Here is a 13,987-nt window from a genome sequence, read left to right as displayed (position 1 = left end):
ACTTCGCAGCACAAAACATATTACGGTAGTTTTTATCTTATTTCATCTGCGTGTCCACTAATATACTTATTGTAAGTGTTCATAGAAAATCTATCACTAATTTTGTGAAACCATAATATTTGCTTATTTTTTTATTTTGACAGGTGTTTTTTTAAGCTAGCAACAATATACTAGAAATGTCACATTGCATGGCGGTGCGTCGCTTTTTAGCTTATCATCGCATATTTTCCGCGAATTTTGCAATATTTAAAGTAAACGACAGAAAACTATACACAACTTTAAATAAGACTCCACTATTTATATCCACAAGAAAAAGATTGGTAAGATTATAAATCAAAATATAATTTCTTATTAGAATTAAATAGGTGCATATTGTGTTTTATTATAACTATTTAATAATTGTCGTTAACGTTGCTTATCAGTTTGAGTTCATGACTTACGTTCAGAGTAATTGTTCATTAAATTGTGCATAGAAGTGGTTTTACATTATTATATTCCAATTTGAACATACATTTTGGTAACAACTTAACTACCCCCAAAAAGTAATTATAAGTAATTTTAAAGCGATAAAATAATTGGCAACAATACATTTATATTCTTATCTTTTAAGTAAATATTAAATTGCTCAATATGTTTCAAAATGAAATAAATATTGTTTTCATTGTATTCAATGTTTTATCATGTAATTTATTTATGAGATAATATCATCTAACAGTTGGACTTTATTGCTTCTAGTGTGTATTCTTATATGTTTTTTAATTTGTAAATTTAATCTTCAATAGAAATAAATAATAGACTACAAAAATATACAATTATATGAATTTAATTCTCACTAAGTCTTTTACATACTTTGCGCACATTTATTAATTTAAAAAAAATGTCTTCACATTAATCACTATTAAATAAATCACAGAGTAATAAGTATATAATTTGACAAATTATAACAATATTATAACTAAGTTTGTTATGATTTATTTATTTGTTATTGCTTTTTGATATTGCTATATTATATAAACAAATACACTTTATTATATATATATACTATTGGTGATATAATGTTTGAATAGACAAATTTCATGGAGATGTTAACAGCATTTTTTTCATCTGATGTGATTATGGTATCTTTTTGGTTTTATTTATTTTTTTACTTTTAAAAAGCATTGACTATTTAAGTTCTTGGCTAATCATGAAATTTATACTTAATTACCGTTTAGAAATGTACCGTGCCGGAATACTGCTTAATTAGTCAGATGGTTTGGACGATCATCAGTATTTTTAGAAACAATTTTTTGTTTTATTTTAGCTTCACATTGTAACCCTCATATAGTAAGGTAAGGAGAGAGAGAACCTGGGAACCTAGTGCGAAGAAACTCTTATTAAGATTCCAATAAGACAGTCCTATTCCCTACTTTCTGCCAAATTCTGAAGGCATTAACTGGTGGAAATATTAAATATTATTAAAGGCGGAAATATTAATTTCTTTGTGTGAGATTTAAACCCACAATGTTGCAAGCTTCTTTTGGCCCCTGCACCGTCACTACTTTTATGTAGTTATCAATCAGCCGAATGTTAGAATTTAAATTGTTCAAGAATAATCGGACTAACATTAATCTTTTAAAACATCACGTCTTGCCATTTCTCACGTACGGAAATGCTTATATACGTGATACGAACGAAATTGTTTGAAAATGCATACTTTTCATATCATCGTTTTATCAATTCTCTCAAAAATTGAGGCCAGTCGTGGCGCAGTGGCACAAACGTATCACTAAACGCGAGGCGAAGCGTATGACAACTGCGGTTGTCGGTTCGATTAACACTCGAATAAATTAAATATTTAATGAAACAATGAAAATTATTTCGCTAAGAAAATTATGTCAATGCTAAGAGTAGCGTTGAGTTCCTTCTCGCAATGGCTTCCGAATTCGGCGGAAATTGGGGTCGCAGTAACTTAAGTCTTAACACTAGGTTCCCTCAGCCTACCATGCTATATATGGAGGATATAAGTAAAGTTTTTGTTTTAAGTACAAAAACCTTAAATAATGACTACATAATAGCGTAAATAAAAAAAAAAAAATGATATACTTAACCCTATTGATAAAAAATGTCACTAAGAATATGAAAAATATATGTACGAGAATATTTATAACTCTAATGCTGTTTTTAAAAATAATAATCAAAATAAATAGTTTTAGTAGCTATTTTCTTTTTAAATAATATTAATCTATACGTAGATACATCGTAATTTACCTCTTATGCGATTATAAATAACAAAAATCCTAAAGTGGTAAACATATTTTTCTACACGTGTGCTAACTCCTACAACGACATTAGCCAATTTGTGAAAAAGAAATACGACTGGCAAAACAGTTTCTAAGCAAAAACCTGTCAATAATAACTCAAGACTTAAATGTTTCATATCTTCTATTCATTATTTTCAAATTATACAACGGGTTTAGAAAGAGCTTTTTTTTTCCTAACGCCAAATATAAGGCGAGTGTAGACACCGCGGCGTTTAGTCGGCACCCAGTAGCAGTGGGTGCGAGGTTCACGATGCGCGTTCACCATGTGCTGTCAATTTTTGCGTTGTTTCAGTGGTCAAGCGCTGCAGTGTTCACCCCCTGGAATATGACCTTCGAGTATCCGGAAGCTAGGAGAGACGAGACTGTGGTCGATGATTACCATGGAACTAAGGTATTTGTTGATATTCATTATATTATTTAATATATTTATATAAATATATTATTATTTATACATTAAAATACAGTTTTTCAAGTTTTTACTTATTCAGTGATATCGTGTGTTGGACGCGGATCCTAATACCGCGGTTATTTAACTACTGCGGAAACTTTATTATTATAGACGACGGAATAATTTTAGAATTGTTCCGTCGAGAAAGATTTAAATCAAACCTGCAACTATCGCACGCTTATGTGGCTGATGAACTAACCTATACTGCAATACGATAGATTTATTATATTAATTTAGTAAATATTATTTCTTTCTTTCATATAATTCGACATATTTATTGTTATTTTAAAAACATGACCTTTTCATGTATCATTTACTTAGACAGTTCATATGCATATAAATATGTATATATAGGAAAATAATTTACATAAATGCTGACAAGGTTGAAGGAAATGGCTAGCGTATCTTCCCTTATCGATACTGAGTAGTGCTCGGACCGGCAACTTTAAACGATAGTAACATTTTATAGTAATAAAATAACTATTTCTATAAATATAAAATGTTACTATAATTGCGACTGGTTGTGGGTTCGATCCCCACTCCAGGAACTGACATATTTCTTCGCTCTGGTGACGTGGCAGAACGCGGCGTTGAGATTTGATACACAGTGCCTCCAGAATTCGGCGGAATGTGAGGAACAGAGTGTCTTAACATTAGGTTCCATGTCCCTACCCTGCTATATGCATATATCACTATATGTCAAATATATGTACTTACATACAAATTAGTACTGCACTAGAGGATTTCTAGTCATTAATAACCGTCAATAATAATCTTCTAATTAAGCGAGTCTGGTCACGTTCGTATATCACGCATTCTGCGTATAGGTTGCATTCACTGCGTTTTACGGAATGTTAAATATGTTTAAGAACCTTATCTGTATCATACTATATGTGTTAGTAATATTACAGATTTATATTTTAGAGCGGTGTTTTTATAATTTGTTGAGTATAAAAAAAATGCTTGAATATTTAGTTTGCTCTTAAAGTAACACTAACTGTTGAATACTCTTATCTTATCTATTCTTTAGTTCGTTCTGCTTTTCCTTATATTGAAAACCTCGAGTGCAATTTGAACCTACCACCATCACGTTCAATCAAGAATGACGCGATTAAGCAAATATGGTTCTTGCAATCATAAATCTCTAAAAGATCCTAATCTGTAGGTGTCCGGACATTTAAAATGTTTGCTTCAATCTTCTTTGCAAATTATATGTTAATGTAAAAAATACTAATAAATGTAAAAAAAACTTGTTTTATAACAATAAAATAAGTTCAATGAACTAATTCCAATAACCATGATATACTTTAAGATTTTTTCTTTACAACTTAACAATACCACTATTATATCTATTTATCGTAAAGAAACGCACGGTTGCGAATAAAACAATTTGTATGACAATATAAATAACAAAGTGTATAAATCAAAACAATAGTAGTCAATTCAAAAAAATCATTAATATTCTGTAGAAATTCTGCCAACTCTTTGTATTCCTATGGCGTATCACAGCAGGTTCTCTCTAGCCTTGTACCGGTACTTGTTTAGGAAAAAAAGCCAAGTTAATAATATTTTTTTACATAACAACTATCTGTGCACTGACCCCTAACGTCTTTCGTAAATTGTAATTTTTTTTTGGAATCACGTGATCGTTTTTTATTAGTTCTTGTTGTTTACATACAAAATACTATTAAATATTATTCTTGGTGACTGTTGATGGTCTATTCAGAACGAGTCGATTACTCTTTAAAGATGCTTACAATATCTCATTATATAATTTTTATTGCGTTGGCTATATTATATTTAAATTAGTTTTTGCATAAATACTGACATAAATACCGTCATCGCTCAACATTAATGTTTCTTCACAATACAAAACGATTTTTATACAGAACAATTATTATTGTGGGTAGTATTTCCAGATGTTAATTGTAATTTTTAAACGACCAAGAAAAGTTTCCCACCCTTTCGCCGGATTTTTGAGGCCTCGCGTGTTGAGTGGCAGAACTCGCGCAGACGCTACGCTTTGGCTCCACACCGGAGCGAAGAATTGAAAATATTAAATATTTTGTTTCCTCGAGTGGAAATTAACTCTACAACCTGTCGCGCTTGTGCGCCTCCGCCGAAACTGGCCTCTTATTTATTCAATATAATGCGAAAAATTAATAACATTATGTATTAATACTAATATAATTAATTTCCTCTAACAGATAGCAGATCCTTACCGATGGCTAGAAGATCCCGATTCAGAAGAAACAAAAGCCTTTATAGACGCTGAAAATAAAATTACCCGTCCATTCCTCGACTCATGTCCAGTGAAGACTGATATCAATAACCGCCTTACAGAATTATGGAATTACCCCAAATATTCAAGCCCCTTCAGAAGAGGCGACCGTTATTTCTTTTTTAAAAACACTGGACTACAAAATCAGAAGTATGTTGATATTCATTTGTAGATATTTTTTTATATTATGAAGGGCAATTGTTTTGCCTAAAGCTCGGTGGCTCTGTAGACTAGAGATCATTACAGGCAACAGCATACTAAAAAATAAATCAGCTTCACACTATCTATCCCGCATACAACAGTAGAGGGTAGCAGGGTAGGCAGAGGGAACCTAGTGTTAAGATATTGCGTGGTGGCGGAATTCAACGCCGTGCTTTGCCTCGACACCATAGCAAAGGAATGGATACATAAATTTAAATATTTCATTTCTTCGAGTTGGAATCGAACCCACAACCAGTCGCGTTTACTACACTACTAGGCACACCTTTCCCACATATATGCAGAATACAGCATAAAGCTAAAACATTGATATTTAACATTAAGCTATTTTAATATATTTCTTAGTGTCCTCTACATGCAAGAGGGTCTGGACAAAGAGCCCGTAGTGTTCCTCGACCCCAACACTCTCTCAGAGGACGGCACAGTCGCCCTCTCAGGCTACAGGTTCACAGAGGACGGCCTGACCTTCGCGTATGGACTATCCGCCAGTGGATCTGATTGGATTTCTATACATTTGAAAGATGTTCTTACTGGTAAGTTTTTTTATTATTTTAAACATCATCATATTGAAATGGGAGCATATAACTGTCAATAGTTAACGGGATGGTTCTGAATTTGATATCGGAGGAATGATTGTACGGTAGATACTCAGTAGTCCGGATAATCGCGAATCTACTTATTTTAATTACTTTCATTAATTAGCCTTAGAAAGTAAACGCGGCGTTTATGTTCCCCCACTTAATGCTTAACTTCTCGAATTCTAGAGGAAAAATTAGAATGAAATTTCCTATTCTTAACAATCTCTGCTTCTAAAAAATATTTTCAGTTCTTTAAGCAGAATAGATAGACTAGATATAGTATTATGACACTGGTGGAACCAAAATGATTACAATTTTTAGGAAAGGATACCTAATTTAATTACTAAAATTATTGGTAGAAGATTGTCTTAATAAATAAAAAATATATGCTATTTCTAAAAATGAGTTTACGTTATCATTATGGCCAATTTTATCTTGATAGCTTGTAGTTGTACGAACATCGCCGAATCACACATAAATCTTCCATTCTATATATTTTTTTGCTTCTAATTGCTCTTAACTCTGCAATTTTTCATATCAATCAAGTTTTTGCTAACGTTTCAAATAATTGTAGGCTATTATGGAAATGTATTATCTATGTTCTTATATCTGTGTTAAAAATATTAATGTTAATAAAAAATATTTTACATAAAATTAAAAATAACAGGTTCGTTTTTTTGTTTTTACAGCGGGATTTGTTTAAAACATATGTTTAATTATTATTTTTTCCTTCTCTTCAATTTATACTATGTTTTTCGTATATTTGCTATCAACAAACATGTTGTAACAGCTTGATAGGTTAAATTGACTGTATTGGCTAATTACTGTTTAAATGAAGCAAATGTGTATCAAGTCGGCGAAGCAAGATAATTGTACAGTTGTTGAGTCGGTTAACATTGTGTTTGTACTATTTATATAAATACTTATCTGTTTGTTTGTTATTCAACGATTATTATCTAACTATTCGTATAAAACCTGAAGATATGTTCATTGACACGCATCGAGTATTTATTTTATACACTAAAAATAGATAGGTAATCATTTGTCACTTTTATACCAACTAATAACATAAATGATGTAAGTTCGATTCCTACTCGGAGGAATTTGTTAAGTAATATTTTCATTTCTTCACCCTGGTTGGTTGGCTTGAAATAAATAACAAATTATCAGATTTCAATAAAACAATTCTTTTTTTTTATCTGTACCTAATAATAAAATTAATGCGGACGAAGACTTGTACCAGTCTAGTTCAATTTTAAACAAAAAACATGCTTTTTTATCAAGATTTTTTATTATAATTGTTTTACATCATTTATGGCTATAAAAACGGCTATTATTTTAGGCAAAGATTATCCAGAGGTGTTAGAGAAGGTCAAGTTCGCGTCAATGGCATGGTCGAAGGATAACAAAGGACTGTTTTATTCAGTATGTATTATACAGATGGTTTCTGTTTATCTAAATATTAGAAAGTATTGCAATACTGTCGACGATTCATGGCCAGGTCACCTGGTAAGGAAATAAGAAAAAGTAAGAAAAATGCCATTGCAGCTAACTTTCAGGCGGCCTCGACTCCTTGACAGTACTGTACTAATATAAGATTGAAAACAAGACTTGTGATCAATTCATGTATATAAAGTAAGTGTGTAAAAACTTTGCATACACTTACTAGGTGTGAAACCTAGTACATATACGCACATTTCCCAGAAAAATACTACATACATATATTAATAAAAAAGTATACATACCCATTTTCACGCGTCAATTGTCTCCAGCGCTATCCAGACCAAGCAGGCAAAACAGACGGTTCTGAAACAGAAGTCAATCGCGATCAGAAACTCTGCTACCATCGCCTCAACACGCCTCAATCTGATGACGTCATTGTTGTTGAATTCCCTGAAGAGCCATTGTGGAGGATGTGAGTCAAACAATTTCTCTTAAAATTATATAGTAGGGCAGAGAGTAGCTAAAATTAAAGACATTGCCTATTGAGGGGCAGAGCTCAACGCTGCGCTTAGACTTACAAAAGCGAGGAAATGAAAATAGTTCATGTCCCCGAATGGAGATTGAACTCACGACCATAGCGTTTATAGCCAAATACTCTGCTAACATTGTCATAATGCGATTAGGAATGTGAGTTATTTAATTCACTTTTAATGTAATAAGATCGTTGATTTTCGCGATTATTATATATTTTAAATGAAACTATTTTACCGGAATAATCGCGTATATTTAGATGACCCAACATCTGGCGGCGGTCACGCATCAAAATACCGCCAACGATGACCAGGGAAGTACGCGACTAATCCGGTTTCATTTAAAACTTTTAATATTATTATTAAGTTTATTATTAGCTGGAAAAGGAAGAGAAATTAATAGGTAAAAGATAGGTTTATTATGTGTAGGTGGATCTTTTATGCCTTCCTTACGGGAATTTGATACTGTTTACGTTTATTTATTGATGAAATCTCAATTTTATATGACTCATTATTAAAATAAATTTTACATTGTGCTAGATGAGATTTATTTCGCGACTGCTACAGCAAACGGTCCCCACAAATTGTTTAGAATTATAGCATTCAAATACTACTTTTAACTATTGTAAGTTAACTTTACATTAAATAAATAGGATAATATGAAAAATCTTAATATATTTATATACAATTGTGAATTTTGAGAAGTTTTTTCTACTGTTCATCTACAGAGAAACCAATACACGAATGCTGGGACAAGAGAAACGGGCGTACGTTGTTTCACGCAATTTTCATACAAATTCATGCTTATTTAATTTAGAGTTAGATTTACCTTATTTTTACCTACAGATTTTATTATTTAGTTTATTTTTCCTGTATATTATGTTCTATTTTAATATTTATTACAATAATTACAATATTTGTTATACAATCAAGTAATTTCATCAGACGATCTAGTCTCGTAATTTCATTGTAACCAATATACAGGTTTTGTTGCATCATTTGTATCTAATATACTAAAGCACTAACTTTGCTATTACGTTACAATCTCGTGTTATTTGATATATTTTTGTTATATTTATGTATGTAACGACATTCATTATTTATGGTATACTATTAATTCTTAATAAATTATTCGTACGTTTATTATTAGAAAATTTATTTATTTCTTTATTGTATTTTATTAGTTGCTTAAGTGCTAATAAAAAATATTATATACGTTTATATGATATTTTCTTATTAAAGAACTTAAAGTAGATAAAACCGATTTTAATTAAATTTTATGCATGCTAGTCCTAACCTAAGTTACGTTTCCATGTAACAAAGTTTATACTTGTTTGTTGTATTTTTTTATGGATGTTGAGAATCCCATCCTAATATTTTTTTCCATTCATTTATAATTTTGCGTTCTTAATATCGCTACGATTAACGTGATTTCTATTTAGTATTTATGATCTCAAGTGGTTATATTAAAGTCCATCGCAAAAGCTTAAAGCAGCATAAAGCTTTTATTATTATTAGAAAATTTTATTCCTTACGTTATACCATTAAGTCTTCCTTACGTTATACAAAAAAAAACGTGGGCTTATATCGAGACGTAAAAGAAAATTTGACATACAAATTCATAATAATCTGTAGTTTTACATACTATAGATTATATGTTGTCCTCAGTGCCGGCGAGGTGTCGGACTGCGGCCGCTACCTCATAGTGACGCCGGTGAAGGACTGCCGCGACAACTTGCTGTTCTTTGCTGACCTCAGCAAGACGCCCGAGATCTCCGGCAAGCTGCATCTCACACAGATTGTACATGAATTTGAGGCTGATTATGAAGTAAGTACTGTTTTTTTTATTTTCTTGTATATTATTTGGAGGCCAGTCGTGGTGACTGTAAATGTAGCGGCGGGTTGTTTGTCTCGACTCGAAGAAATGGAATGCTTAATATTTTAAGTTTTTGTAACGTGCTTTGGTAACGTGGCAAAGCGCGACGTTTAGTTCCGCCACTCAACATGCAATGCGTGGAGAATTCAGCGAAAAATAGAGAACTGAAGTGTCTTAATGGGAACGGACTGTCTGCCCTGTACGGAATACAGCGTAAAGCTAAAAAAACACTAGATCAGTAGTCATTGGATAGTGTGTAGGGATCGAAATTTTAATATAATATTCATATTGATTTCAGTACGTAACAAACAATGGGTCAATTTGCATATTCAGGACCAACAAAAACGCTCCCAACTACAAACTTATCAAGATAGACTTAAACAAACCTGCGGAGGAGAACTGGGAAACACTTATACCGGTAAGAACATGTTTGAAAAATTACTGATTCTTTAATTTGTATTAAATTTTAGTGAATTAATGAATTTTTCTAAAAAAAAAAATTTCTCTATTTTTGATTCTGCCTCCTTTTTAAAATTATTCCTTACACTTATTTTTGGCAATTACGTTCACTTTATTTATAATAAACGAATAAACCACGTTATATCTCTAAACATTTGAAATTATTAATTTTAATGGAAAAAATATATATAGGAGCACTCCCGTGATGTCCTCGACTGGGCGGCACCTGTAGACAACGACAAGCTGGTTGTGCACTACGTTAGAGATGTTAAGGTAAAACAAATAAATAACCTTTTAAAGTGTATTGAACTTTTAATAGTTTTTATATTTTTTAATTAGTTATTTCATAAAATTAATCATATCAATTTATATATATAAATTTATATATAATAAGACCTTGCTGTTATGGAATATGTGAAATTTAGTAATTTTTCTACATTTACATTAAGAATGTATAGAATATATATTTACAAGGAACTAATTCACATTTATTACAAAAAAATATCATACATCAAAATTATTTTAAAATATTTTATATTATTTTTTTTTACTATTTCTATACTAAAATTAAAACTTTATTTCAGAGTGTACTACAAGTGCATACGGACGCGGGTGAACTGATACAAGAGTTTGACCTCGCAGTGGGCTCCATAGTGGGCTTCTCCGGCAAGAAGGAGCAAACGGAAATTTTCTACCACTTCATGTCGTTCCTCACGCCCGGCATTATATATAGAGTTGATTTTACTACCGGCAAGCCTTATACGCCGACTGTGAGTTTTTATTTTATCTATATAGTCTACTTAAATTGTAAGTTTTACTTAACTGGAAAATGAAAATAAATTAAAAATATTTTGCCCATTTAGAATTTAATCTACAACCATCACGTGTACGTATCAGATATTTGCTTGCGTTGCGTCCTCTATTAATTTGACTTAAAAAACTGTTATAAATTTATTTATTTAAAACAAATTATATTGTACTACTGAAATCGAAATGTTCTACTTCCTAATGTCGTCCCTCACGCATTATCTTAGCCATAGCGATACTGCCCTGAAGTTATTTGAAGAAGGCTGCGCAAATTTGATATTACAAATATTCTTACTTTTAATTATTTGCTTAAATAGAAGTGAATTTAGGAAATTAACGGAGCACTTTTATAATAACACAGGGGTAATATTTAAAATAAATAAAATCTATTGGAAATCTAATCTAGTACTACCGCGTGTATAGTTGTCTTTTCTAAGCATTAAAAAAGTTTATTTAGGGAAACATTTGTATTAATGCTAACTTAGATAATAAAGGTTGAAAAATTATAAACAGCTATATTTAAACGATATTATAGTTAATTTAATATAAATTAACAATAGCATTTGTCCGATTCTTCAGGTTTTCAGAGAAGTAGAAGTGAAAGGTTTCGACGCATCACAATACGAGGCTAAACAGATATTCTACTCCAGCAAGGATGGCACTAAAGTTCCTATGTTTATTGTTTCTAAGAAGGTAATTTATATAAAACATATTATATGCATATGCATCAATCAACATATATCTATGTACATATTATAAAAATAAATTAGAATAAATAAATGCATAAGAAAACTCAAGATTCCTATGAGAGATATAATTAAAAATATGACATCATGTATAATCTACTATAAACTAAAATCTTTAAATTACAAGATAAATAAATAAATAATATATATTTTATATTATATAATTTTTACTTTTATTATTTTCGTCTTAAATGAATGATGCACAAAATACAGAAAGTCTAAATTCAGAGCGGCTACGACTCATCGGCCGTATATTTTGTATTATGACCTATGTAGACTAAATTCCTTTAAATTCAACTACCAAAATTCCATATATATATATATATATATATATATATATTTATACCATTTTAGCTTATTGTATTTTTTTTAGAATTTGCCACGCGACGGCTCTAACCCGGCGCTGATCTACGGCTACGGCGGCTTCAATATCAACGTGCAACCCAGCTTCAGCGTGACGCGGCTGGTGTTCATGCAGCACTTCAGCGGCGTCGTGGCCATCCCCAACATCCGCGGCGGTGGAGAGTACGGAGAGCGCTGGCACAACGCCGGCCGCCTCCTCAACAAGCAGAACGTGTTCGACGACTTCCACGCCGCCGCGCAGTTCCTGGTGGATGAGGGATACACGCGCGCGGAGCTGCTGACGGCGCAGGGCGGCTCCAACGGCGGCCTACTCGTCGCCGCCTGCATCAACCAGCGGCCCGCGCTGTACGGCGCAGCCATCGTGCAGGTCGGGTTAGTACTAGATATTGTTTTTTTTTGCATTTTCTTATAGAGCTTACTACATTTAAAATAGCCTTTTAATAACAAAAATTTACTACTGTATACACCAAAGCGTAGGAAATACTTTACATGTGACATTTGCTTGTTTTTTTATTATTTTAAGTAAAACACATATATTATGTCAAAAATGTTATCTAAGATTTATATTTGCATGTGCATCATGTAATAGCAGCAAATTCTGAAAGAAAGTGAAAAAAATAGTGTTTTTATACTAAGTTCTCTTTGCCTATCCTACTATATCAGGGGTAATGACAGTAGTTTGACGTTGTATTTTGCACATAGTAGGGTAGGCAGAGGAGACCTGGAAACTTTTGTTTCCATTAACTCATTTCCGTTAGGGGTAAAATAGTAAATTATGCTATTTTTATGTTTCAGAGTGTTAGACATGTTACGGTTCCAGAAGTTCACGATCGGCCACGCGTGGGTGTCGGACTACGGCAGCTCCGACAACAAGACGCAGTTTGAGTACTTGTTGAAGTACTCGCCGCTACACAATATACAGCCACCTGATAATGGTACGGCTTGTTTAATTATATATGAATAATTCTAAGAAGCGTGAGTACGGGTACCGATTTAAGAATCGGCTTATATAGATGTTATTTGAAAATTAGAAAATGTTGAAAAAATGTATTTAATAAAAGTTTTCACAACATTTGCAAATATAAATTTGTTCTTATAAAATGTTAATAATAAATAGTATTATTATTTTTATTTTTATTTCCTAAATTCAACGTCAACGTCCAACTGCCGATTAATATCAATTTGATCAGGGATAAACAGTGAAACAGATAATTATTATCAACAGTCTTTAACTGGTAGGAGCTACTGGTAATCAATATATAATAAGTTATACCGTAATGTCCTCAGCTGGTCGCGCGGAGTACCCGGCCACGCTGGTGCTGACGGCGGACCACGACGACCGCGTGGTGCCGCTGCACTCGCTCAAGTTCATAGCGGCGTTGCAGCACGCCGCGCGCGCCGCGCCCCAACGCCGCCCGCTGCTAGCGCGCGTCGACGCCAAGGCGGGACACGGCGGCGGGAAGCCCACCGCCAAGATCGTAAGTGACACTACCACTTATATACTTATAATTAGTGGAGTGACTAACCAAGAGTTCATGCTCTAGTCGACTAAAATATTTATTAAATTTAAAAACCTCCAGGAGGCCAGTTGTGGCAGAGGAGCACAAGCGTATGGCGTATAAGTAATATTTATAAATTGATTTGCTTATTCTCAGATCGGCGAGCATACAGACATATTGTGCTTCATGACGCAGGCGCTGGGACTCGAGTTTGAGAAGTGATGGAGTGCCATAACAGATATATAGTATTAATTGCATCAAATGAAGATTGTACTAGTATTATGTAAATATACAAACACAAACAAAAACCACAGTCAGTTGATTACCTCAGGTCTTGTCGTGAGATCGGTGATATTGTTATGCATTGCTACTATTTTTTATTGAATAAACTTTGTTTTTATTTTTAAATATATACTGTTTTATATATCCCCTAAT

General features: G+C 32.6%; 1 protein-coding gene across 2 annotated transcripts; it reads left to right on the top strand.

Annotated features, from left to right (window-relative positions):
- Nucleotides 1-18: 18 nt before the first annotated feature.
- On the top strand, nt 19-13,962 carry LOC146535901 (prolyl endopeptidase). 2 transcript variants are annotated; one of them, XM_085191600.1, is made up of 15 exons: nt 19-71; nt 2,596-2,694; nt 4,959-5,182; nt 5,597-5,784; nt 7,172-7,254; nt 7,602-7,744; nt 9,471-9,630; nt 9,977-10,096; nt 10,330-10,410; nt 10,722-10,907; nt 11,524-11,637; nt 12,064-12,425; nt 12,849-12,988; nt 13,341-13,531; nt 13,709-13,962. In XM_085191600.1, the coding sequence occupies exons 2-15, from the start codon at nt 2,629-2,631 to the stop codon at nt 13,772-13,774; spliced, it is 2,124 nt and encodes a 707-aa protein (XP_085047726.1). In that variant the 5' UTR covers nt 19-71; nt 2,596-2,628; the 3' UTR covers nt 13,775-13,962. The 2 variants fall into 2 exon arrangements, with proteins under 2 accessions (XP_085047726.1, XP_085047725.1); XM_085191599.1 differs by lacking the exon at nt 19-71 and adding an exon at nt 177-320.
- Nucleotides 13,963-13,987: the final 25 nt, after the last annotated feature.

Source organism: Heliconius melpomene, chromosome 10 (genome assembly GCF_056956725.1).
Source record: "Heliconius melpomene rosina isolate 202511_hmr_F chromosome 10, ASM5695672v1, whole genome shotgun sequence".
Classification (NCBI taxonomy): Eukaryota; Metazoa; Arthropoda; class Insecta; order Lepidoptera; family Nymphalidae; genus Heliconius; species Heliconius melpomene.
This window is presented reverse-complemented; position numbering and strand designations above follow the sequence as displayed.